We start from the raw sequence: 27217 nt of genomic DNA, 5'->3' as shown, positions 1-27217 counted from the left end.
TCATATACAACCATTCTCCATTCACCCCTGTCTTCTGTCCTCTCCCGTCCTTCCTCAACAGACATTCCCCTCTTCCCCAAAGCCCCCTTCACCCCATCCATCCACCTCATCCTAGGATGTCCCCTCATGTTCACTCCCTCCACATCTGCCTTCCATACCTCTTTTACTGGTCTTTCTTCACTCATTCTTTCCATGTGTCCAAACCATCCTAATACTCTTTCATCAACCCTATCTCCCAGCTCCTTTTCTACCCTTGTTCTCCTCCTCACCTCCTCATTTCTCACTCTATCTAGCCTAGTAACCCCCATCATACTTCTCAGACACCTCATCTCAAACACATTCAAACTCCTTCTTTCTTCTTCTCTTATGTTCCATGTTTCTGCCCCATACAGTGCTATCAGCACAATTACTCCTGCATACAGTCTCCTCTTAGCATCCATTCCCAAATGTCTATTCCTCATTACACTCTTTAATCCACCAAGGCATTTACTCACTTCTCTCAATCTACATTCTACCTCCACCTTTTCCTGCCACATTTGCACCCAAGTATCTAAAACTACCCACTTCCTCCAGTCGCTCTCACTTAATGCTCACTTCCAGTCTACTACCACTTTCACCCCTTGTACATCTCATCACCTTACTTTTACCCACATTTATCTTTAGCTTTCTTCTATCACATACTCTCCCAAACTCTGTCACCAACTTCCTCAATCCCTCCTCCGATCCTGCCACAAGCACAGTGTCGTCCACAAACAACAGCTGGCTCACCTCCCACTTTTCTCCATTTTCTTTAACCATCTCCAATCCCAGACCCACCACCCTTGCATTTACCTCTCGCACCACCCCATCCATGTACAAGTTGAACAGCCAGGGCGACATAACGCATCCTTGACGAAGTCCCACCTTTACCTCAAACCACTCACTCTCTCCATTTCCAATCCTGACACAAGCTCTACTATTCACATAAAAACTCTTGACAGCTCCCAGAAGCTTTCCTCCTATCCCGTATATCTGCATAACCTCCCACAGTGCCTTTTTTTCTACCCTATCATAAGCCTTTTCCAGATCCATAAAAGCCCAAAAAACATCCTTACCCTTTCCTATAGCTTTCTCACATATCTGTCTTACCACAAAGATCTGATCTACACAACCTCTACCTGTCCTAAATCCACACTGTTCCTCACCAATTACTCCTTCTGTTCCTCTCCCAATCCTCTCAATCAAGATCCTCCCATAAGCCTTCCCAACTACACTTAACAAGCTAATAATTCTGAAACTACTACATTCACACGTCCCCTTTTCCCTTGTAAAGAGGAACTATATAGGCACACCTCCAGTCCTCCGGCACTCTACCCTCTCTCCAGCAAACATTAAATAACCTCACCAGCCAGTCCACCATCACTGTACCTCCCTTTTTCAGACATTCTGCATGGCATCCATCCAGACCAGGTGCCTTATCTGCTTTCATCATCTTAACAACTGCCTTCACCTCATCCTTCCTTATTTCTCCTCCATTCTCCTCACTCATCACTCTCATTTTCTTCGCATTTCCCACTGCAACTATCTTTCCCTCCCTATCCTCCTTCACATTTAGTAACTCCCACAAATATTCTGCCCATCTTCCCCTTACTGCCTTCTCTTTCATTATCATCTCTCCATCTGCACCTTTTACCTTTTCTTCTCTACTTGATTCGCCTCCTCTTCCTCTCTTCTATTAGTACCATTAAAAATAATATTCTGTAGTTCACTGCAAGAGGGAGTAGTTCTGGAGGATTGGAAGATGGCACAAATAACATACATGTACCAAAGGGTTTCTTCCCCCTTACAAGGAAGGTGGCCAAAAAACAAAGGCATAAAAACGACTCCCACCCATTCCATTTCCTACATACTCCACTCCCCTCTACCCTTTTCCCTCCCTCTTATCTTGGCACCTCCTGGATGACCCGTCATCCCTGGATCTTGTCCCCTGGGTAAGAAGCAGTGTTGCAAGACACAACACATCCACAGCAAGGCCGCTTCATTAAATCAGCAACCCCCCTCTCCAGCCTAGTAACCCCTATCATACTTCTCAGGCATTTCATCTCAAACACATTCAAACTCCTTCTCTTTTCCTCCTTATCTTCCATGTTTCTGCCCTGTACAGTGCTGTCGGCACAATCACTCCTTCATACAATCTCCTCTTAGCATCCATTCCCAAATATCTATTTCTCATTACATTTTTCAATCCCCCAAGGCATTTACTCGCTTCTCTCAATCTACATTCTACCTCCACCTCCACTCCTTTTGTTCCTGCCACATTCATAGTATTTAAACTATCCACTTCCTCCAGTCTCTCTTCCAGTCTGCTACCATTTTCTCCCTTTGTACATCTCATCACCTTACTTTTAACCATATTTATCTTCAACTGCCTTCTTTCGCACACCTTCCCAAACTCTGTCACGAATTTCCTGAATCCCTCCTCTGATCCTGGTACAAGTGCAGTGTCATCAGCAAACAACAACTGGCTTATCTTCCACTTTTCTCCATTTTCTCTAACCATCTCCAATCCCTGACCCATTACCCTTGCATTCACCTCTCACACCACCCCATCCATGTATAAATTGAACAGCCTGGGTGACATAACACATCCCTTTTGAAGTCCCACCTTTACCTCAAACCACTCCATTTCTAATCCTAACACAAGCTCTACTACTCTTGTAAAAACTACTGCTTTAAACAGCTTTCCTACTATCCCATATATCTGCAATACCTCCCACAGTGCCTTCCTGTCTACCCTGTCATAACCCTTTTCCAGATCCATAAAAGCCAAAAAAAAAAAAAAAAAACATCCTTACCTTTCCTACAGCTTTCTCATATATCTGTCTTACCACAAAAATCTGATCTACACAACCCCTACTTGACCTAAATCCACACTGTTCCTCACCAATTACTCCCTCTGTTCCTCTCCTAATCTGCTCAATCAACACCCTCCCATAAGCTTTCCCAACTACACTCAACAAGCTGATCCCTCTGAAACTACTACACTCACACTGGTCTCCCTTTCCCTTGTACAGTGGAACTATACAGGCACTCCTCCAGTCCTCCGGCATTCTATCCTCTCTTAAACAAACATTAAATAACCTCACCAACCAGTCCACCATCACTGTACCTCCTTTTCTCAGACATTCTGTTTGACATCCATCCAACTCAGCTGCCTTACATGCTCTCATCATCTTAACAGCTGCCTTCACTTCATCTTTCCTTATTTCTCCTCCATTTTCCTCACTCATCACATTCATTTTCTTAGCGCTTCCCACTGCAACTACCTTTCCCTCCCTATCCTCCTTCACATTTAACAACTCCCTAAAATACTCTGCCCACCTTCCTCTCACTGCCTTCTCTTCCATTATCATCCCTCTATCTGCACCTTTTAGCTTTTCTTCTCTACTTGATTTGCCTCCTCTTCCTCTCTTAATTTCTTTCCAAAACATCTTTTTATTACTTTCAAAATTTTCTGTCATACTCTTACCCCATTTCACATCCGCTCTCCCCTTTGCCACCTTTATCTTAAGTTTTACTTTTCTTCTCTTTACTTTGTACCTCTCATATGATTCCCTCATCTTAATTTGTAACTATTATATGAAAGCCTGCTTTTAATCCTCTACACCCTTCTTTGCTTCCGCATCCCACCACTCACTACCCATCCTTCTTTTTCTTCCTGTCCTGCTTGTTTCACACACCATCTTTGCACACCTTATGACTCCCTCCTTGAACCACCCCTATTCCTCCTCCACTCCCAGTTCTACTCTATCATTCACTCCCTCCCACTCCTCTCTCAGCTATTTCTTATACTCCTCCTTTTCTTTCTCATTTCAGCAGTTTACTTTAAGTACCTCTCTACCTTCTGCCCTTTTCCTCCTTCTCCACTCTCAACTTACCTTCTACCAAAAAATGATCTGATATTCCCCCCACTCTCTCCCCTTAGAACATGTACATCCTTAACTCTTCCTACCATATTCCTGGTTACCACTATATAGTCCATTAACGCTCTATCTACCACCCTCTCCCATGTGTACTTAATCTTGACTTTCTTCTTAACCTCTTCCATACGGTGCCGCCTACGTAGGCGGGATGAGGAGCAAGTGGATATGTGAAGCTGCCATATCGACATCTTGATTATATTTATTGTAGTTGTCCCTGCGTAACTGACATACTCTCTAAACTGGCTTCATCACATTTTCTATGGTTATCAAAATTCACGAGTGAATGAGAGAACGATCGATATAAGCGGTGACTATTTTTTATGATGCGAGTATTATGACGCAACATCGTACGTCTGGCAGCTAATGCTGCCTGCAAGATTTTGGCCTGGAGTGAAGTGGTTAAACACTGTATTTGCTATCATCAACTCTCTTTCAAGACACATCTCCACCATCAACTCTCCACTTCGATTTTTTCCTAGAACTCCATACTTCCCAATCACTTTGTCTATTGGTTCATTTCCTACCCTAACATTAGGGTCTCCCAACACCACTACATTTACATTTCTCCCTATATATATTCCATATGAAACCTACCAATGACTTATAACTCATTGTCACAGATTTTGATGAAATTTGGTGTGCAAGTAGAACTCGGTGAGACAAATTGATTGAGACTAGTCTCACGTTTCTATCTTTTATAGAACCAGAATTATGGTTTCCGACAATTTTGAGAAAAATCGAAATTTTGAAGGTACGGCCTAATTTCAGACATGCATAACTTTGTTAGTTTTTGTCGTAGAACATTCGTTCATATGTCATTGTAAAGCTAATGAGTAGCTCTGCAACTTTTATTCTATTCATTTTTTACCTATGAGGTCAAATAAAAAAGTACCATTTGACCTTGACCTTTGACCTTGAATAACAAAAAACACGCCATCTTCGATTTTTTTCATTTTTTGTACAAATATTCACCATCATCTTAATAACCTTCATGCCAAATTTGATAGTGGGACATACAGGGGATCAGAAGTTACAGGCACTTAAATAACTATAGGTATAAGAAAATTTTGGTATTTTTTTATATGTATTATTTTTAGAAATTCAAATCTCGGTTATTTTTAATCATAAAATGTTCACTAACATACCATTTTAATGCTGATGATTAGCTCTACAACGTTTATTCTATGCACCTTTTACCTTCAAGGTCAAATAAAAAAGTTGTGAACGACCACTGACCTTGAAAAATTTAAAATGCCGTCATTTTGTGTTTTGTTTGTAAATTGTAATTCTACCTAATTAATTTTACACTAAATACCTGACTATTTAAAACTTATCATACTATTAAAGTATCATACTCATGACTGAGCATGTCTGCTATGGTCCATGGTGGCAAAGCCACTACCAAATTGTACACAATTTGGTATCCCCATCGCCTAAGGGGCCACCCCTGATAGCTCAGCAGAAAAAGCCACAGGTCCCTCCATCCACCCTGGATTTTAATGATTATTAAGATAATTTTTCATTTAATAATTCAGATGCTTTTTTAATTTCTTTATCAGAGAGATTGTATGTTCTTCCTGTTGCAGTTTGTGGATCTACAATGCTTAAAATGTCCTTCTCTGGTACAATTAAAATATCTGGTATTCGTGGATATTTGAAAGAAGGAGAAGGTCCATTAGGTTCCAAAAATGTTAGTTTTACTTCCATTAAATCTGAATATGTTTCTAGGACACATGCCAAATACCATTTTTGGTCATACATTGCTGTCACAAATCCTTTGATTTCTTCAAATATGAAATTGGTCTGTTTACGTATTCTTACGGTTTTATCATCAGTGCTATTTGATACAAATTTTACTTTGAGTTCTGACAGAGATGTTGGAACAAAGCTATGCAGTTTCTGAGTGCCTGGTATTGTGCAAGCGATGTTAAATCTTTCTTCCAGTAATGTTTTTTCTTTAGACCATTCTTCTTGAGAGGCATATAAAAAATGTATGCCTGGAATGTTTTCTTTTCCAAATTCATAGAGTTGTCTTGGTGTCATGATTTGGTTGTTGTAGGCTCTCTGCAGACTAGCTTTTGCTGCTAATCTTTTAATAGTTCCACCCAACCCATCACATGGTCCTTTGCCATGTGAAGTGGCAAAAAAATGCCATTCTGCTTTCATATCAAAGTCCTTTTCATGATGACACAAGTTTATGAAATTTTTAAAATTTTTATACTGGGAGGCAGCACCATCTGAAAAATAAATCAATTTATTTATTTCTCCAGGAATTTTTGTTTTCAAAATTTCTATAACTTTTTTTTTAAATAAATGTACTGCAATGGTGTCGTGGTGTAAACAATCAGAAATAATTACAGCATTTAGATGTTTAAGCTCTTCCTCATCTTTATAATAGCATACAAAGGGGTGTAATGTAGCTTGTGCATTATTCCAATGAAACCCCTGAGCTGCATCTTGTAAAATGAATGAGTAATTTTCAGCAAAATCTGCCAAAATCAACATTTCTCCATCACCTAATGTTCTCTTTTTCTCAGCGCAAAATTGCGATTGATGCTTTGCAATATAATCATGCCGTTTCAATAATTTAAGATTAGAACAAAATTCTTCAATAAACTCATTTACAGATTTACTGATGGTTTCTAATGTTGTTCGATCTGTAGAAATCCACCTTTTATATGAAATGTCATCAATCATGTGTTTTTCAAAAATTGTCTCTAAATATTCAGCAAAATTATTCGAGAGAGAGTTGCAATCAGAACACTGATGAAAAAAACAGTCAACTGACTTTTCATTGCAAGTAGTAGCAGCTAAGCAACTAGTGTAATCACTCAAATGAATCTCTTCACCTTCTGTACAACAAGAAAGCCCGGATCCTACTATCATCAGCTTAATATTCTGGTGGATGGTGCATACACATACACTATACATGTGTTCCAGCTCCGCCTGCCAATATGCATTCCTTTGGCCTAAGTTCTGCAAATTTTGAAAACCCTACCTTTAAGGAAGGATGTTTTGTTTTCAATAATTTGTATGCTTCCCTGAGGTTACAAAGAATTAGATGTTTCTGTTCTTGTACCTTAAATCCTCCTTTCCTGACAGATTTATAATCTTTCTTTCCTGGCATAATCCTACTTATTTCCTCAGATTTGTAGAAATGTAAGATAATGTTTTCAGTTTCTTTTGAGAAAGTTGGTAATCTTTTGTTTGGGAGAGCCATGAAACCTTTTTCTTTTACTAAGTTTTTTGCTTGTCTAGCCATATATTGGGTCACCTTGAACTCTTCCTGGATTTTTGATCTGCTCCAGCTTTTTGGAAGAACAGTCAAAATCTGGAGTTTTTCTGAACGTTTTTCTGTTGTATTAAATTTTTCTTTTAGCTGAATAACAATTTCTTCATCTGCATTTGTAAAGTGAGAGGCAGATGCTGTTGTATGGTCTTTTGATGTTGATGGTGCTGAACCAATTTGTAATTTACTGCAAATATTATCTTGGATTTTCTTGGCTTTTTCTTCCTTATAGTAAATTCCTTTTTCAAGTCTTTGTTTTTTTACTGGTGACTCTCCAATGATTGATAGAGACTCATTAAGTGCTTTCAGGTCAGTATCTTTGTCAACAAAAACATCATCTTCCGACCTTTTATCTGAAGAAGATGATGATTCATTATCTGTTGTTTCAGGGACTGTTGCTGGTTCATTTTCTATTTCAGTAGTTTGTAATTCTCGACTTCTTTTCGTAATTTCTTTCCTGCATTTGTCACAAATATAATAACCTTCTGTAAGGTTAAATGCAATGTTCTTTGCCACAAAGTCTTCTGACATTTGCCGATTTCCTTTCTTATTAGGATCATCATCATGAAGGTTGATAGGATTACAACACACTTTCTTGAATTTAAAACTTCTTCCAAGCATTTTTAAACTTATTTCTGTTGGTGGGTAAATATTTTATCTGTAAAAAGGATATAAAAAAAATTTAGATATACAAAATATTAGATATTTTATTTATAAATATTATATTTTATTTATTTAATATTAGATAAAAAATTTAGATATACAAATCCTATACACAAGCAGTTTGTATACCTGGATATTGAATACAATAAGGTAAGTAGTGAAGTTTTGTACCCCACAAAAAAAAGTTTTTGTAAGGTTAGACAACTTTTTTATTTGACCTTTTAGGTAGAAAATGCATAGAATGAAAGATGTAGAGCTAATCATCAGCTTTAAAATGGTATATTAGTGAACGTTTTGTGATGAAAAATAACCGAGATATGAATTTTTTGAAATAATACAGATCAAAAAATACCAAAATTTTCTTATACCTATAGTTATTTAAGTGCCTGTAACTTCTGATCCCATGAATGTCCCACTATGAAATTTGGCATGAAGGTTATTAAGATGATGGTGAATATTTGTACAAAAAATGAAAAAAATCGAAGATGGCGTGTTTTTTGTTATTCAAGGTCAAAGGTCAAGGTCAAATGGAACTTTTTTATTTGACCTCATAGGTAAAATATGAATAGAATAAAAGTTGCAGAGCTACTCATTAGCTTTACAATGACATATGAACGAATGTTCTACGACAAAAACTAACAAAGTTATGCATGTTTGAAATTAGGCCGTACCTTCAAAATTTAGATTTTTCTCAAAATTTCCGGAAGCCATAATTCTGGTTCTATAAAAGATAGAAAACGTGAGACTAATCTCAATCAATTTGCCTTACCGAGTTCTACATGCATACCGAATTTCATAAAAATCGGTGACGGTGAGGTTCAAATTTGCAAAAAAATTGGTAGGTTTCATATGGATTTACCCCCTAGTCCCTCTATGCACTCATTTAATTCCATCCAAAAAGAGCAAATAACACCAATATTTAAGAAGGGAAGCAAGAGTGACCCTGGTAACTAAAGACCTGTAAGCCTAACTAGTGTTTTCAGTAAATTAATGGAATCAGTCCTGAGAGAAGCAATAATCCACCATATGAAAATGCAAAACTTATTTAGTGATAAACAATTTGGGTTCATCTCTGGCAGATCAAGTGCTTTAACTGATTCAGGTCTTGGAAAAATGGATGGAGATCATTGACGAGGGTGAAGCCATAGATGTAGTCTATTGTGATTTCATGAAGGCATTTGACCAAGTTCCACACAAAAGACTACTGGCTAGGATAAAAATTTATGGAATACACGGTAATCCATTCCAGTGGATTAAAAATTTTTTGTCTGGAAGAAAGCAACAAGTAATGGCTAATGGTGAGGCCTCTGATTGAAGGGAGGTTGCCAATGGAGTGCCTCAGGGGCCTCTGTTATCTAAGTTCATCAATGATCTTCCGGAGCCAAGTATATACTGTATCTATGCAGATGATGTTTTGAACAATTACAAATGAAGAGGATTGTAACAAGCTTCAGGAAGATAGATGAACTGAGAAAATGGTCTGAGATGGATGCTCAACTTCCATCCAGATGAAAATAAACATATGAGAATAGGTAGATCTGATGTTAAAGAACAAGAGTACAATATATTTATGCAGATGATACCAAGATTTTTTGAACAATTACAAATGAAGAGGATTGTAACAAGCTTCAGGAAGACATAGATGAACTGAGAAAATGGTCAGAGATGGATGCTCAACTTCCATCCAGATGAAAATAAACATATGAGAATAAGTAGATCTGATGTTAAAGAATTGTCATCGATGACCATCTGATATTCACTGAGCATTTAACCGAGAAAATCAATAAGGCTAACAACATTCTTGGCATTATTAGGAGAAATTCTGTCCACCTTGATTGCACATTGCACTTGATTGTACATTGCACTAGTAAGGCCTCATTTAGAATATGCTAATCAGATCTGATGTCCTCATCTAGTTAAAGATATCGATGCTATTGAAAATGTTCAACGAAGATCCACAAGAATGATACCACAGCTGAGAGGACATGATTATGAAGAAAGGCTGAAGAAATTAGATCTACCGACACTGGCATACAGAAGATCAAGACAAGAGGAGATCAAATTGAAACTTACAAGATTATTACCCAGAAGTATGACCAACAATGTATAAGAGGTATTTCTAAGATGAGGGAGGACAATACAATAAGAGGAAATTCAAAGATTTTCAAAGAGAGAGCAAGACTAAATATAGGAAAATATCAAATATGTCTTTTCAAATTGGGTAGTAAATACTTGGAATGATTTGCCAGTGGGTGGTCAATGCAGTGTTACAATTTGAATCAAGATTATATAAAATATAGAAAAGCCAAGAACAAAAATTTAATTATAGAGCACAAATAACATCCACCATCACCGTACATGCCGGGAATAGTGGCAATCAGGTTATTGAGCTGGAGTCACTGGCATGAGCCTCTTCCAGAACTTCATCTGTATCTTTGAAGAAAAAAAAAACAATTACTGGGCAATCCTGAGAATTAAATATAACTTCGAGGAGAGCCTCACACTTGATCCGGTTCTGTCGTAGTTATACATGTATTGCAACTTTATGTAGCCACGTCCTAAATGACCTGGACATAATGTACTGACTTACGATTGATACATTCCTAACTTAACGTTACACGTAGGGAAGCACCATAACCATTCAATAGATTGCTTAGAGAAACTGCCAAGACTCAAGAGGGCTTTGGACAGTTCTCTCACTTTCCATAAAAGAAATGATATTAATAACTAATTGTTCACTATTTTCATTACTCTACCGACACAGGAGTACGTATTGTGGGGTTTTTTTATTAACGTACCTAATAAAATATTGACATATAAACTAGGTGGCCACTTGGCACTTGGTTGTGTGTGCAATTGGGAAGGTTTCTTCTCAACTAATTTGGCAGGCCACCTGCAGAATATTACAACAAAGCATGAGTTAAATAATATAAATATTACAAACTACCCTTACCTTCTTGGCGTTATGGAGTTAAATTTGTTGCTCAAAAAACCCCTGCTGCCTGCACTACAAAATTTATTAACTCGTTTCGCGCCTTCATCGTTCATATCTCATCTAAAAGGTTGACATTTATCAGTGGAAAATATTTTATTCCAATGACTGTTATTTAGACTCTAATAATATGGATTATATTTACAATTAAATAATGCTTATTTCATATTCTATTTGTGCATTCTTTATATTTGGGCAGTAAGAAAAGACCCAGAAACAGCTGATTGTTGAACAAAACAAGAAGATGGCTCACCGTATTTGTAGATATGCATTGCCTCAAGTTTCCAAGGCTTTTAGGCCAACAAGGTAAATTGCATAGAATAAGAGAGATTCAAGTGTGTTTAATAAATTTATCAAAAGGGTAATTTAATCACTTGGACCAGTCACTATATGGTAATGTAATTAGGAAGCAAGTGGGTTGTCGGAGGTGTTGAGCTGTTGAGTTTATTCCGGGTGTTTATTTTAGTGTGTTTTATTTTATCATTCACACAGATGAAAGGCTACAAGCATTTGTAGCCTGTGAAACCTGGCTCAATATTCATGTATATTATTTATGACGTGTTCGTGATTAGGGTGCAGACTTAGGTCTTAATTAGTTAATACTTTCTAACTACAGCTTGCTGCTTGTGAAGGCTTGTGACAAAATCAAAATGCAGGCATTTCATCGGTTAATTTTATATTTTCTGAAAATTCCTTTGTCAAATTTCTGCTTCATCATTTTCACCACACTCATCAAATTTACCACAACACTGGACTGGTTCAGGGAGGTTGTTCCAATCATTGACTATTGTTAAAAAAAATTATATTCCTTTTAGATCTATATTTGAACACCTTTAGGCTTTATTTATGAGGGCATTTAGTAAATTTTTAGAAGTGCAATATAGCAATAGAAAATTAATTATTAATTTTATGAATTATAATACATATCCAATTTTCTTGGCGGAAATCAATAACAAAAGTTGCTAAAAGCGATCTATTAATAAACAAAGTTGTAGTTGAATGGTATGCCATGTTTGTTTTTGATAGATGCCAAGATCGAAGAAATGAAAGGATGATAAATTTGTCTATTCTAACCTAACCTAACCTATATTTAACAATTCCGTTCTGGAAATTTTAAAGATCATCCAGGTCATCGTCATCATCACGGATGCTGACGGCCTGATTATTATTGTACTTTGGGCATTTAACAGACGACAGCAGAACCCTGTGTTCACTCATAAAGTCCAAGGAAGCCCTGTTGTCTTTGTAACAGCGCTTATCAACGTCACCTAGAGTTGGAGAACATCCGGTCCACAATGTGAAAGCCATCGTCTAATGGACAGTGACTAGACTGGAACGATGACAGCATGGTGTCCCTATCGTATCCCAGTAGCTTCATTCATTAGTAGATTTGCTCGTAGCAAGGTTTTTTGTTATTTATTTCTGCCAAGAAAATAGCATACTATGTTCATGTATTATAATTCACAAACTTAATATTTAATTTTTAATGCTATATCTTGTAGGTGTGCACAACTAGAATAATATCTAATTTTTACCTATATCATCTGCTAGTTCTTATTCTGAGTATTTTTAACCATATATATATATAAATACCCCAAATTGTTAGTGACTATTTTTAAAAACTTAGTGTCTTATTGACAGGGGCTGCACTGCAGAGTAGCACACCTACACTTAACCTAACCGGGTAATTTTAAAGATTTTTATCAACCTAGTTGGAAAAAAAACCCTGTCCTGTTACAAAAAAAAACAAAAAACTTAAGAATTGTCTTTGTAACAGCATTTATTAATGTCACCTAGAGTTGGAGAACACCCAGTCCACGTGAAAGCCATCATCTAACGGACAGTGACTAGACCAGACAGATGACAGCATGGTGTCCATACCGTATCCCAGTAGCTTCATTCGTTAGTGGATTTGCTTGTAGCAAGGTTTTTTGTTATTTATTTCCACCAAGAAAATCGCATAAGTCTATGTTCATGTATTATAATTCACAAACTTGATATTTAATTTTTTAATGCTATATAGTGTAGGTGTGCACAACTAAAATAATACCTAATTTTTACTTATATGATCTGCTAGCTCTTATTCTGAGTATTTTTAACCATATATATATATAAATATCCCAAATTGTTAGTGACTATTTTTAAAAACTTAGTGTCTTATTGACAGGGGCTGCACTGCAGAGTAGCACGCCTACACCCTAACCGGGTAATTTTAAAGATTTTTATCAACCTAGTCGGAAAAAACCCTTTCCTGCCCCCCCCCCCCAAAAAAAAAAAAAAACACTTAAGAATTGCTACTGATGTTATGTACTATTTATTTGCGATACACATGGGGATCAAAATACTCAGAATTGTAAGAGCTAGTCAATGATGTAGGTAAGAATTGCAGCTGTGAGGTTGGCAAACATTATGAAAATATTTGCCAGTCTCACAGCTGTAATTCTTACCTATATCATTGGTTAGCTCATATCGTCTTGAATATTTTGAACATACATACATACATACATATACCAAGGCTTTTTCCCCCTTCCAAGGGAGGTAGCCACAAAAGGAAAGGCATAAAAACACTCCCACCCATTTCATCCCTAAATACACTCCACACCCCTCCCACCCTTCCTCTCATCTGAGCACCTCCTGGATGACGGGTCGAATATTTTGAACACCATGTATAAATACCATGAAGTAGTAGTGATTCTAAGGCTGGCACAGAGCAGCACACCCTCACCTAACTTGGTAGTTTCAGAGATGACCTTACCAATTTTGTTGGGAAGAAACACTTTACCTGTCCCAGTGGCCCCCCCCCACATTCAATATTTAGAAATTGGTACCAATATTACTATTAATTTGTGATACTTATATGGGATTCAAATTACTCAGAATGATAAGAGCAAGCTAATGATATAGGTAAGAATAGCAGCTTTAAGGCTAGCAAACATCTTTATAAATACCAGTCATAGTGGGAAGTCATAAATAATGTATTAAATGAAATTCTTACAAATGTACTGTTATTGTATAACAAGAAATTTGTACTATTTGATGTCTATAGAAGTCATAAGAAGGTCTTTTCAGAGTCAATGATACCAAGGTCAGAAGGGCCATCATAGTACAAGAGGCATATAAACTTAAGCAATTGCAGGATTTTTAATGGGTTTTTGTTATAGGGATTTAACTGATTCTTGGAGAAAGTAGCTAAGCAATAAATTTCTTTCAACTTATCCAGGTGGATTGCTGGATTGATTCTAGTCCCCCTTTAGGATAGAGTTGATGTATAATGTGAATGCCTCCACTTCTTTACTCATGCATGTTTTGTCAATGTTTAATGTTTATTCTCTTAAAAGGAAAGCAGTGAAGAAAGGAAAGGGGTGAGTCAGGTAGAGAGGAAAAGGTGATAGGTGCAGATGGACAGATGTTAATGAAAGTGAAAGTGGTAAAGGAAAGATGGGTAGAGTATATCAGAGAATTGTTGAATGTGGAGGAAGTTGGGGATTGATTGATTGATTGTGGCAGTGGGAGGAGCTAGGAAGATGACTATGATGGGAGAGGAAAATAACAGAAATGTAAGAGAAGATGAGGTACCAAGAGCATTGAAAATTATGATAGATGATAAGGTACCTGGGTTGGATGGGTATCATGTGGAGTGTGACAAAGGGAGAAATGATTAAAGTGGATTGATGGGTAAGGTTTAGTGTGTGCCTAAAGGAGAGAAGTGTGCCAGATTACTGTAGGAGTGCTTGTGTAATTCCACTTTACAAAGAAAAAGGGGACAAATGTGAAAGTAGTAGTTTTAGAAGGAACAGTGTTGAATGTAGTTGTAAAGGCATGTAGGAGGGTGGTCATTGAGAGGATTAGGATATGAACAGAGGGAATAATTGGTGAGAAATAACATGGATATAGGAGACAGGGTATGTGGATCAAGTTTTTGTGATAAGGAAGATTTGCAAGAAGTTTTTGGCAAGAGGTATTTATCTATATACCAATAGGGTTCTTCCCCCTTTTAAGGGAGCCAATGATACCATTCTCATTGGTGAAAATGAGGCCTAATTCTTCCATGAGATGCTGGTAAAGATCCTCCAGTTTTTCAATGTTATTTACCATAACAATGTTGTCTGTGTATCTATAATAGGTGTTAGGCTTCTTTTCTGCCAGGATCTTTTCTTCTATAGTTCCCATTAAGAAGTTGGCAATGAGTACTTAGAGAGGGTATCCCATTGCTACACTGTCTGTAAGGATTACATATGTCCTCTTAGGCTTCTAAGGGCTTTCCTCAACATGCAAGTTTCCCAATTGGACTGGCTGTAAAACTATTGGGGAAAAAGCCATGGGTATATAGTCTTTGTTAAGACGATCAACAGTGAACACTGCCTAAATGGACAGATTGAGTGCCCCCTGAGGCAAAAGAAGTCAACAAGTAGACCACTCATCCACTGTTCTGACTGGAACCAGGTATGACTTTCTTTACACGGCAGAAGGGGAGGGGGTCCTATCATTCTAATCTCATGGAAAAGATGTGGTGTGATAGTAAGTGGGTCTCCTGGCAAGACAAAAACTTGCTCATACATAGTCATAAGAGTGGTTAATACCCAGTTCTCTCTACTTGCAGCATTCAGGAATAACTTGTCCATTTCCTCAGCTAAGATATTTAGTCCATTGATCTTTCACAATCCTTTCACACAACTTCACTATTGTGCTGGTCATTAATACTGGCCTATGATTTAGTGGTGTCTCCTTATTTCCACCTTTATGAATTGCCCTTTTCCAATAGAGCAATACAATTCCTTGAATCTTGTCCACTAGGTGTTCCCTACATTGTTTAAGTATCCAATTTAAGATCCCATCAGATCCTGAAGCTTTTGTCATATCCAATGATCCTAAGAGATTGAGCACTTACCTCACTTCTACATCTACATCTTCTAAACTTTTTTTTTTCTCCACCTCACATTCCCACAGAAAAAATGTTCTCTTTTGCCAATTGGAAACATTCATTTATTTGTGTGTGTTTGCACACACACACACACACACACATTGCAAAAAATGAAGGTTTCTACAAGCTAAATAAAATGGAAATAAGCTTACATGCTTTTTTGTGTTATCCTCGGCAATTGTAATTGTTATTTCGAACTATGTGTTCTTTTCATTATCTGCACTTCATGTATACTGATGCAATGCCAAATAAACTTACAATGAAACTATTGTAAGTGTGACAGCATTACTAAGCAAGTGTGGAATGTATTAAGCACACAAAATGTGAATTAACATGTGCATTTCCCATGATTTATATGTTTATGTACCATCTCACCAAGTCTTTCAGTTTCAGAGCACTAAGTGTGTCAGCCACACTTAATGAGGGAGGACAGCGGAAAGAATTAGTACCTCAGGACTCCAGTAAAGTTGTCCACACCCAGGAGGAAGCCAGACATCACAAGGCCATTTCTGGATACATTACCATTGATGCACCAGTAAGCAAAATTCTTTCATTTTCCTGCCTTCCTTTCTTCTTCTTCTTCAACTTCTCTCACAGTGTTATATTATGGATTGGATGATGGGACAGTACACCCCCCCCCTCATATGCACGATACATGCAATCAATCCAGTGCTCCTGGTCTCTCTTGCAGAAGTCCCATAACAGTCTCGAGATGAGCCCACAAGTCACTCAGGGAATGCACAGAAGACCCTCAATTCATGAATTTAGTTCTTTCCAGTAAATAGTCTGTAACCCGAAATGTTTGTAAATTGAAACCATCTTTTCCTTAGATTCAGTGTAAGATGGATTACAGTTATCCCTTGATTATTGCAGTGGTTATGTTTCAGAACTCCCCACAATAGGTGAAAGTCCACAAAATAGAAACCGTATATTTTTATTATTTTTATTATTTTTATATATTCTAAGGAAAGAATTGTAGTGGAGAGTTGATGGTGGAGATGTGTCTAGAAAGAGAGTTGATGATACCAAATACAGTGTTTCGGAAGAAAGTAAAGCATAAGTACACATGGGAGAGGGTGGTGGATGGAAGGGCAGTAGATAGAGCATTAATGGACTATGTAGTGGTAGATAGGAGTATAATAGGAAGAGTTATGGATGTACATGTGCTAAGGGGAGAGGGTGGGGGAATATCAGATCATTTTCTGATGGAAGGTAAGTTGAGAGTGGAGGATAGATGGAGAAAGAGGAAAAGGACAAAAGGTAGGGAGGTGCTTATAGTGAACTCTTTAAATGAAAAGGAAAAGGAGAAGGAGTACAAGAAGAAGCTGAGAGAGGAGTGGGAGGGAGAGAAGGATAGAGTAGAGCTAGGAGTGGAGGAGGAATGGGGATGGTTCAAGAAGTCACAAAGTGTGGAAAGATGGTGTGTGGAACAAGAAGGACAGGAGGAAACAGAAGGAAGGGTAGTGAATGGTGGGATGAGGAAACAAAGAAAGTTGTAGAAGAGAAGAAACGAGCTTTCACAGATTGGTTACAAAATAGGACGAGGGAGTCACATGAGAGGTACAAAGAAAAGAAAAGAGAAGTAAAGCAAAAGGTAAAGGAGGCAAAGAGGAGAGCATATTTGAAATGGGGTAAGAGTATGACAAAATTTTGAAAGTAATAAAAAGATGTTTTGGAAAAATTAAGAGGAAGAGGAGGCGAATCAAGTAGAGAAGAAAAGGTAAAAGGTGCAGATGGAGAGTTGATAATGGAAGAGAAGGCAGTAAGGGGAAGATGGGCAGAATATTTTAGGGAGTTGCTAAATGTGAAGGAGGATAGGGAGGGAAAGATAGTTGCAGTGGGAAATGATAAGAAAATGACCGTGGTGAGTGAGGAAAATGGAGAAATAAGGAAGGATGAAGTGAAGGCAGTTGTTAAGATGATGAAAGCAGGTAAGGCACCTAGTCTGGATGGATGCCATGCAGAATGTCTAAAAAAAAAAAAGGAGGTACAGTGATGGTGGACTGGTTGGTGAGGTTATTTAATGTTTGCTGGAGAGAGGGTAGAATGCCAGAGGACTGGAGGAGTGCCTGTATAGTTCCAATTTACAAGGGAAAAGGGGACAAGTGTGAGTGTAGTAGTTTCAGATGGATTAGCTTGTTAAGTGTAGTTGGGAAGGCTTATGGGAGGATCTTGATTGAGAGGATTAGAAGAGGAACAGAGGGAGTAATTGGTGAGGAACAGTGTGGATTTAGGATGGGTAGAGGTTGTGTAGATCAGATTTTTGTGGCAAGACAGATATGTGAGAAAGCTATAGGAAAGGTGAAGGATGTTTTTGGGGCTTTTATAGATCTGGAAAAGGGTTATGACAGGGTAGACAGGAAGGCACTATGGGAGATTTTGCAGATATACAGGATAGGAGGAAAGCTTTTAGGAGCTGTCAAGAGATTTTACGAGAGTAGTAGAGCATGTGTCAGGATAAGAAATGGAGAGAGTGAGTGGTTCGAGGTAAAGATGGGACTTCATCAGGGATGCGTTATGTCGCCCTGGCTGTTCAACTTGTACATGGATGGGGTGGTGTGAGAGGTAAATGCAAGGGTGGTGGGTCAGGGATTGGAGGTGGTCAAAAGAAATGAAAAAAAGTGGGAGGTGAGCCAGCTGTTGTTTGCGGACTACACTGTGCTTATGGCAGGATCGGAGGAGGGATTGAGGAAGTTGGTGAAAGAGTTTGGGAGAGTGTGTGAAAGAAGAAAGCTGAAGATAAATGTGGGTAAAAGTAAGGTGATGAGATGTACAAGGGGTGAAAGTGGCAGCAGACTGGAAGTGAGCATTAAGTGAGAGTGACTGGAGGAAGTGGATAGTTTTAGATACTTGGGTGCAAATGTGGCAGGAAAAGGTGGAGTGGAGGTAGAGGTATAATGTATACTAAGAGAAGCGAGTAAATGCCTTGGTGGATTAAATAGTGTGATGAGGAATAGACATTTGGGAATGGATGCTAAAAGGAGACTGTATGAAGGAGTGATTGTGTACTCATGCTTGACTTTCTTCCTAAACACTGTATTTGCTATCATCAACTCTATTTCTAGACGCATCTGCACCATCAACTCTCCACTACGAATAAATAAAAAGGAAAATTAAAAAACTGTCAGCTTTTATATCAGCTTATTAATAAAACACCATGTTTTTACGAAAAATACATGGATGTAAAAACCATCTCACACCAGTACAACAAATTTCTTCCCAGAGAAATCTGTGGGTGTCCCCAAGGACTTGCCAGCCAGTGTGGGACTGCAGGGTTTCCACTTAACAAAATTCGAGGCAACAATTTTTATTATTAGTTTTTCACATAATAATTTAATTTTCCTGAAAGTCAGAAAGAAAAATACTCCTAGTTCAGTGAATGTATACGTATCCACATTCACAATAATGTACTTAACCAAGGTTACATTCAAGGAAAATTGGCAGTGGTAAGGATATTCAGGAAATGTTGTTTCATCTTTGCTGTAAGAGCTCTGGTTTATGTTGACCCCTGTAAATGATATCCATTGATCCTAGACTATATTCCTCAGGTAGATGTGACCCACATCACTGGAGTGCCAGAGGAGCACACTCATACTCGTCGAGTGCTCATCAAATGTGCCACCAAAAATGCCATGCAGTCAGGATCCAACAACCAGCACAAGTAAGTTTTATTTTATGTATTCATTTCATCAAGGAGGAGCCAATATAAGAGGGAGGGAGGGGGGTGAATGGGAGTGGAGTATGTGGGGATGGAATGGTTGGGAGTGGATTTTATGCCTTTGTTTTTTGGCTACCTCCCTTGTAAGGGGGAAAAGCCATTGGTGTATGTATGTATTATTATATAGAAAATGGGTTAATAGGGGCTTTGAGTAAAAGGGGAATATCTGTTGAGCAGCAAAGGAAGAAGACAGAGTTGAGTGGAGAATGGCTGTGTATGGATTTTTGATGCAACACAAAGGAATTTCTCTCTGTCATCTCGCTTTTCCATGTCAAGCAAGGAAGGGTGGGGGAAGAGGATGGTGGGGGAATGGGGAATGAATGTATTTGGTTGATAGTTTCATGCAGCCTGAAGGGGTTTCTCCCTATATTCCCTATTATCTGCATGAGGGGATGGCGAGTGGAGGGGTCATCAATTAAGTGAAGTGGCCTTGCTGTGGATGTACTCTGTCCAGTTGCATTGCTTCAGACCATAGCAGTGGTCAGGAGACAGGGATGACCCTTCATCCATGAGGAACTAAGATAAGAGGGAGGAAAGTGTGGTGGAGGGGAGTGAAATGCATGGGAGTTGGTGCATGCCTTTGACTTGGTTACCTCCCTTATAAGGGGGAAGAAGCCCATGGAGTATAGATAGATTATTATATATAAGAGGATATAAGAAGCATAAGAGGGTCTGGAATGAGATTTCCAACCAGAACCCTAAGATTTGGATCATGAAATGTGCATGGGTGTGGTACAGACAAGAGTAAAATAGAAGAGATAGGCAGTATGTTTGTGAGAAGGAAGGTGAATGTGTTGGCATTAAGTGAAACCAAGTTGAAAGGGAGTGATTTTGAGTTTGGGAGTGTGTCAGGGAGGGTGTCTGGAGTGAGGAGATGAGGGAGGGAAAGGGTGGCTATGCTGGTAGGGAAGCGTGTGGTGGAGTGAAATGAAGTATCTTCGAGGGTACTGTGGATGAATGTGAAACTGGGATGGGTGATGTGGGTCTTTGTATGCACACATGGGCATGGTAGTGAGAAGAGGTAGAGGAAAGGGAAACTGGATAGATTTAGATGAGTGATTAGAGAGTTGTGGAAGGAATGTCAATGTAGTAGTGTTGGGAGATCTTGATGCAAGAGTAGGGGATGAACCAATAGAAGGAGTGGTTGGGAATTTTAGAGTGCCAGGTAAAAATCATAGTGCAGAGTTGATGGTGATGTGTTTAGAGTTAATGATAGCTAACACAGTGTTTAAGAAGAAAGTCAAGCATAAGTACACATGGGAAAGGATCTGTGTGTGCATGGACCATTTGAAAAATTGAGTATTTTTTTTACTTACAAATGCATTGTTATTAAAAAAAAAGAGTATTTAGAGAAATAAAGTTAATATAATATTCTACTTCAGATGGCAGTTGACCTTTGAGAATAGGGAACGTTGGGAGAATCCTCTGATGGGCTGGTCCTCAACAGCTGATCCACTCTCAAATGTTCAGGTAAGTTTGAACAATTGCTTTCATTTATTAGTCAACAAGTGGTAGTGCATTTACACACCACTAAATATCTCTCAAAAGCTGATCCATTATGAAAAGTTGTAAGAAATGCAGTCTGGAGACTGAGTCTCTGCTCCTAATGGCTGCATCTCTTGATGGAGGCAAGAGGGTTGACAGGTTTTGAAAATGGGGTGGTTCCACTGTCCATCTTGCAGGACCACCACAGTCATTGGTCATATTGCAAACATGAAGGGTGAGAGGCTGGATAGAATAGAATATACAGCACTGAATAGAAAAGTGGATGTGGAGCCGAGTTGTAGAGTAAAAGAAGTGAGTTAATGTCAGGTCGAAGTGAAAAGTGTATGGGAAATATATATATGGGGGTGGGTACAAAATGTATGGTGACAGATTTTTTTTTTTTTTTTTTATGAAATGTTTGAGAAATACAATAGGTGTTACAAGAATGGATTAAGGGGGTACGCGACACCTGGAGGTCATTTTCTAAAATATTTAGAGTAAAGAGCTGAAACTTCTCAGGTAAATAGGTATCCATATTGCTTACATTTTAGGTGAAGCAGAATGATGTATGTACACATGTACATATGTACACATGTACGTATACCAGTAGCGACATTTAAAAGTGCACAGCACCATAATACGTGGACCAATTTGTTTTATATTTTGGCTATGATTAGTCAGTAGGCACACCTAGGGCCGGTCATTGAGTAATTGAACAATTTCCTTTATACTTTTGCATACAGGCATTTCAATTTTAAGGGCTGGCAAAAATCGTGAAAAATATAATTTTTTTGCTCTTGTTTCCATTATTACTCCGAACTCTTTCATTCTATTCAAAATATTCGAACGATCGGCCCTAGCAGTTACTAAAAGTAATATTCCCTGTAAGTTTCATTTAAATCTAATGTATATTAGATTTTTTATGATTAAAAAAAAGTAGAAAAATATCGAACGGAGATATGGCAACTTGAAATATGAATATATCTGTAACTTGCTTATAGTTTCACCAATTTGACTGATTTTTTCATGGCTTAATTCTTATTATATAATAAGTAAGTACAGTAAAAATTATCAACATATTTTAATTATAAGTACTTTAAATACTGAAAAACTAAAGTATAAGTATGTCACAGTAGTGACGACGCACAGACGACAACATCATATAATTTGCTTTTTTGCACCTTTGGTGGTTTCTTCATATGAAACCTCTCTGCTGGGGGTCTTCAGGGTATCTAAATCATTGGAAAGAGGTTTATTTTCCAGTAGTGGGCACCTTCTCTTTCCTCATCAGATTCCCCTCGCCAATCTATGTTGGTAGGGCACCCCCTCCAGCATCATATGATGTCCCTTCTTCTTTCTTCTTCCTGTATAGCCTTGATCTTTTTCCTCTTGCTTTCTTCTTTGGATTTAATCTTCCTCTTTGAATTGTTTAGTCTAATGTTGTCCTTTACCTCTGTCACCGTCACAGAGGTGCAGGTGAGGGCGGTGGTGGAGTGAGAGGTGGTGAGATCTTTAGTCGTCTTTGACTGCTTGCCATCTTTAACTGCTGTTTTTTGTCATTGTGATGTTCTTTTGTTCTTTTTGCTACCCATGATGACTGTACTAAAGAGTAATATGTACTAGCTAAAGTAATAGATTGCAATGAGAGCTCATGAGACATGCGTACTTCCCTTTTCAGAGTTAGCCGGTAACTAACGCTTAGTTTCGCACAAAGTTGGCGAAATATTCTCCCTCCACCTTCCTCCCTTCCCCTCCACAATCGTATTGGCCGTTGATACACTGGGCGAGTGTAAATTCAATCAAATTTCAACGTTATTCGCTGCGCCTGAAGGTCCTAAGTGGCACGCCTCCTTCTAGTGTGGGTTGCGCCTTTAAATCTGTCCCTTTAATCCTCACCCAGGACCTTTAAATTGCGCGCGGCTGGAAAATTATTTGTCGGGATTTATTTCTAAGTGGTATACGAACATTTTGAACACAGTTTTGAAAAATGCCATATCTTGACCAAATTCACCCCCCCAGGTGTCGCGTACCCCCTTAAGTAAGAACTGTGGAGGTAAGGCAGAGATAAGGGAGAAAAGAGAGATTTTAGATGGTAGATTCATGATTGTCTAGTGAGGAAAGACTAGCAGAGAGGATGGAGAAAGTAGAAGTGAATGGAGTGAGCTTCAAGGGGAAATTAAGAATAAGTTAGAATGTATAGGGTGAAGAGGGGTTATGATATACTTGTTGAAAGCCTTGTTTATGTCTGTGGCAGCCATAACTGTTCTTTCTGGTGATGCTTTTTTATTGAATCAAAAGAGGAGGAAGATCCAAGTATCATAATCAAAGATGGCCTATCATGTGAAGTACACATAAGGAAAATAATAGGAGAGATCTATAATCTGTTGGAAAATGTAAGAGTGGCATTTAACTACATGAATGAAGACTTGATGAAGAAAATAATTGAAAGCTTGATATACCCAGCAATGATGTGGTCCCACAGCCCAGATTGTATGGAACAATGGGGCTGATTGTTCTATGTGTCATGAGGCACAAGTGGGTATATGAGGATGCCAGTATCTGGGTTTTGATTATATTTATTTTGTAGTTGTAGCTGAGTGACCCCCATATTCTGTGAACTGGCTTGATTATATTTTCCGTGGTTATTAATAATCAGAGTGAAAGAGAATGAGTAATACAGCTGTAATTTTATATTTAAAATGTGAGTATTGTGATGCATCATTGTACATCAGGTAGCTGATGCTGCCCACAAGAATTGGACCCTTATTGAAGAGGTTAATGAGGGTTTTGGCAACATTTTAAGTTGCATAACAATTAGAGTTACAGTTGGCAGCATAAATGTATTTCAATCCCATGTGTCTAGTATGAGTGGAGTGATATTAACTGTGTTCATGCATGTGCATGTGCTCTGGAGATATATGAAGGTCTATTAAGACAAGATATGTGAGAAATCTATAGGAAAAGGTAAGGATGTTTTTGGGGCTTTTATGGATCTGGAAAAAAGTTATGACGGTAGACAGGAAGGTACTGTGGGAGGTTTTGCAGATATATGGGATAGGAGGAAAGCTTGGAGCTGTCAAGAGTTTTTACAAGGGTATTAGAGCGTGTGTCAGGATTAGAAATGGAGAGTGGGTGGTTTGAGGTAAAGGTAGGACTTTGTCATGGATGTGTTATGTTGCCCTGGCTGTTCAATTTATACATGGATAGGGTGGTGCGAGAGGTAAATGCAAGGGTGGTGAGTCAGAGATTGGAGATGGTTAAAGAAAATGGAAAAAAGTGGGAGGTGAGCCAGCTGTTGTTTGCGGACGACACTTTGCTTGTGGCAGGATCGGAGGAGGGATTGAGGAAGTTAGTGACAGAGTTTGGGAGAGCGTGTGAAAGAAGGAAGTTGAAGATAGATGTGGGTAAAAGTAAGGTGATGAGATGTACAAGGGGGGAAAGTGGCAGCAGACTGGAAGTGAGAATTAATGGAGAGAGACTGGAGGAAGTGGATAGTTTTAGATACTTGGGTGTGAATGTGGCAGGAAAGGGAGGAGTGGGGTTGGAGGTAGAATGTAGATTGAGAAAAGCGAGTAAATGCCTTGGTGGAATAAAAAGTGTAATGAGAAATATACATTTGGGAATGGATGCTAAGAGGAGGTTGTGTGGAGTGATTGTGCCGACAGCACTGTATGGGGCAGAAGCATGGAACATAAGAGAGGAAGAGAGGAGTTTGAATGTGTTTGAGATAAAACATCTGAGAAGTATGATAGGAGTTACTAGGCTGAATAGAGTAAGCAATGAGGAGGTGAGGAAGAGAACGGGGGTGGTAAGGGAGTTGGGAGATAGGGTGGATGAAAGAGTATTGGTATGGTTTGGACACATGGAAAGAATAAGTGAAGAAAGAATAGTATAGAGGTATGGAAGGCAGATGTGGAGGGAGTGAACATGAGGGGGCGTCCTAGGATGAAATGGATGGATGGGGTAAAAGGGGCTTTGGGGAAGAGGGGAATGTCTGTTGAGGAAGGACAGGAGAGGACAGAAGACGGGTGAATGGAGAATGGTTGTGTATGGATGATGATGTGATGCATGAAGTGGAATGGGTAGGGGATAGGGGGTGAGGGAGTATGTGTGAGAAAAATTTGATGCAGCCCAAAGGGATTTTTCCCTGTCTTCTCCTTTCCTGCATGGGGGACGGAGAGGGGGGTCGCCTTGCTGTGTCTTGCAACACTGCTTCTGACCCAGGGCAGTGGAAAAGTTGCAGGGATGACCCATCATCCAGGAGGTGCCAAGATAAGAGGGAGGGTAGAGAGTGGAGGTGAGTGGAGGATATTGGGGATGGAATGGGTGGGAGTGGTTTTTATGCCTTTATTTTTTGGCTACCTCCCTTATAAGGGGGGAAAAGCCTTGGTATATGTATGTATGTGAATTAATAAAGGATTTGGCCACATTTTAAGTGTCTCAATGTAAACATTGCTCAGGATCCCTGCTGTGCAACAGCATGGATGTTTGAATACAAAGCCCATGATTCTTACCTGACATTAATGAAAGAACTTGGATAAATAGAATATTTTCCCTTCAATAACAGACCACATTAAATGGAAACATGTAAACAGAACTCATGTAAATGGAAATTAACCTTTCCTCCAAATAGTTGCCCAAAATCTCTTCATAGAATGACTTTTGGGCTGATCTGGTGGCCGGTGTCCGATGGGGGTAGGGGAGTTGAGCTTGGGTATTTTGCAAAAAGAGTACTGGAACAACAGATTAATTGAAAAATAAATCTAACAAAAGTAATGTACAAGTGGTTGAATGATTCTTTAGGTGAGTACAAGAGTGTTTCTGCTAGTTACTCATATTTCTATTTCAGTTGAGCTTCACAGATTTGGAGGATGCAGTTGCCTTTTGTGAGAAGAATGGCTGGGAGTGGTATGCTCAGAGCAAGCCTGTGAAACCCCCTAGGACAAAGAGTTATGCTGCCAATTTTTCTTGGGACAAGCGTACACGCAGATCAACGAAATGAATAATCAGACAATTCATTCATGCAAGATTCAATAGATCCACTTGAATAGGAATGGTTGGTTCTCAGTATGATTTCATTATATGTACATAACTTAATAAATTAATATGAATACTTTGTGTTTCACTTACCCGTCTGGGTTATTGGCTGTATGTTATTATGGTAAAGTAGCATGCAGTTGATACTTTAGGGGCTATATGGGGTACACCTATGGACCAGAGCCACTCATCATTTTTGTCTGTGAAAGAGGAAATCTCTGTTCATAGAGAAATGACGACACTTTTATTATACTGCAACTGTCCCTCCGTTATGCTGTCCCCTCACCCCTTGTTACTGTCCTGTACCATTTCTCTGAATATTCATTTATATTTTTCACCTACCGTGTGGTGGGGGAAAACAATGCTACCACCAAATCTTCCCACTTGAATTGTACAAGGCGACAAAAAACAGGATGGGGATAGGACTAGGAATCCTGCTACCTGTAGCCCCACAGAGGACATTCCTAAAAATAAAGTAAAGGCATAAGAGGGTTTAGGAGTTTTCCAACCAGTACCCTAAGGTTTGGGTCTTTAGTGTGTGTGGATGTGGTACAGATGAGAGTAAAAAGGAAGAGATAGGTAGTATGTTTGTGAGAAAGATGGATGTGTTGGCATTGAGTAAAACTAAGTTGAAAGGGAGGGGCAAGTGTGAGTTTGGGAGATTCTTAGGAGTGAAGAGAGGATGAGGGAGAGAAGGGTTGGCTATACTAGTAAGTGAAGAGATAGGTAAATGGGTAGTGAAGTGGAAGGTTTCTTCAAGGTAAATGTGGATGAAGGTGAAGCTGGGAAGGGAGATGTTTTTGTAATTGCATATGGGCCTGGTAGTGAGAAGAGTGTAGAGGAAAGGGAGTCTTTTTGGATGGATAATAAGTGCATAGAGGGATTAGGGAGAAATGTTAATGTAGTGGTATTGGGAGACCTTAATGCTAGGGTAGGAAATGAATCAACAGATGGAGTGATTGGGAAGTATGGAGTTCCAGGAAAAAATCATAGTGGAGAGTTGATGGAGGAGATGTATCTTGAGAGTTCATGATGGCAAATCCAGTGTTTAAGAAGAAAATCAAGCATAAGTACACATTGGAGGAGGAGGATGGAAGGGTGGTAGAGCATTAATGGACAATATAGTGGTAACCAGAAGTATAGTAGGAAG

The 27217-nt window shown here is 38.8% G+C and overlaps 2 protein-coding genes across 3 annotated transcripts in view; one reads left to right on the top strand and one right to left on the bottom strand.

Moving 5' to 3' along the window:
• The window catches only part of LOC143027565 (meiotic nuclear division protein 1 homolog), an 82115-nt gene extending 71146 nt beyond the window's left edge, over positions 1–10969 (bottom strand). For both annotated transcript variants that reach the window (XR_012966614.1, XM_076188876.1), the window contains exon 1: positions 10868–10969. The gene's annotated coding sequence lies outside the window, so the exon portion shown is untranslated. The remainder of the gene's footprint in view (positions 1–10867) is intronic.
• A 136-nt stretch (positions 10970–11105) lies between these two features.
• On the top strand, positions 11106–26143 carry ND-18 (NADH:ubiquinone oxidoreductase subunit 18). Its single transcript, XM_076188877.1, has 5 exons — positions 11106–11212; positions 16215–16362; positions 19376–19488; positions 20928–21015; positions 25880–26143. Exons 1-5 carry the CDS (start codon positions 11151–11153, stop codon positions 26030–26032), a joined length of 564 nt encoding a protein of 187 aa, XP_076044992.1. The 5' UTR covers positions 11106–11150; the 3' UTR covers positions 26033–26143.
• Positions 26144–27217: the final 1074 nt, after the last annotated feature.

Source organism: Oratosquilla oratoria, chromosome 8 (genome assembly GCF_046742065.1).
Source record: "Oratosquilla oratoria isolate Oo_2021 chromosome 8, ASM4674206v1, whole genome shotgun sequence".
Classification (NCBI taxonomy): Eukaryota; Metazoa; Arthropoda; class Malacostraca; order Stomatopoda; family Squillidae; genus Oratosquilla; species Oratosquilla oratoria.
The sequence above is the reverse complement of the archived record's forward strand: the minus strand, read 5'-3'. Positions and strand labels throughout refer to the sequence as shown.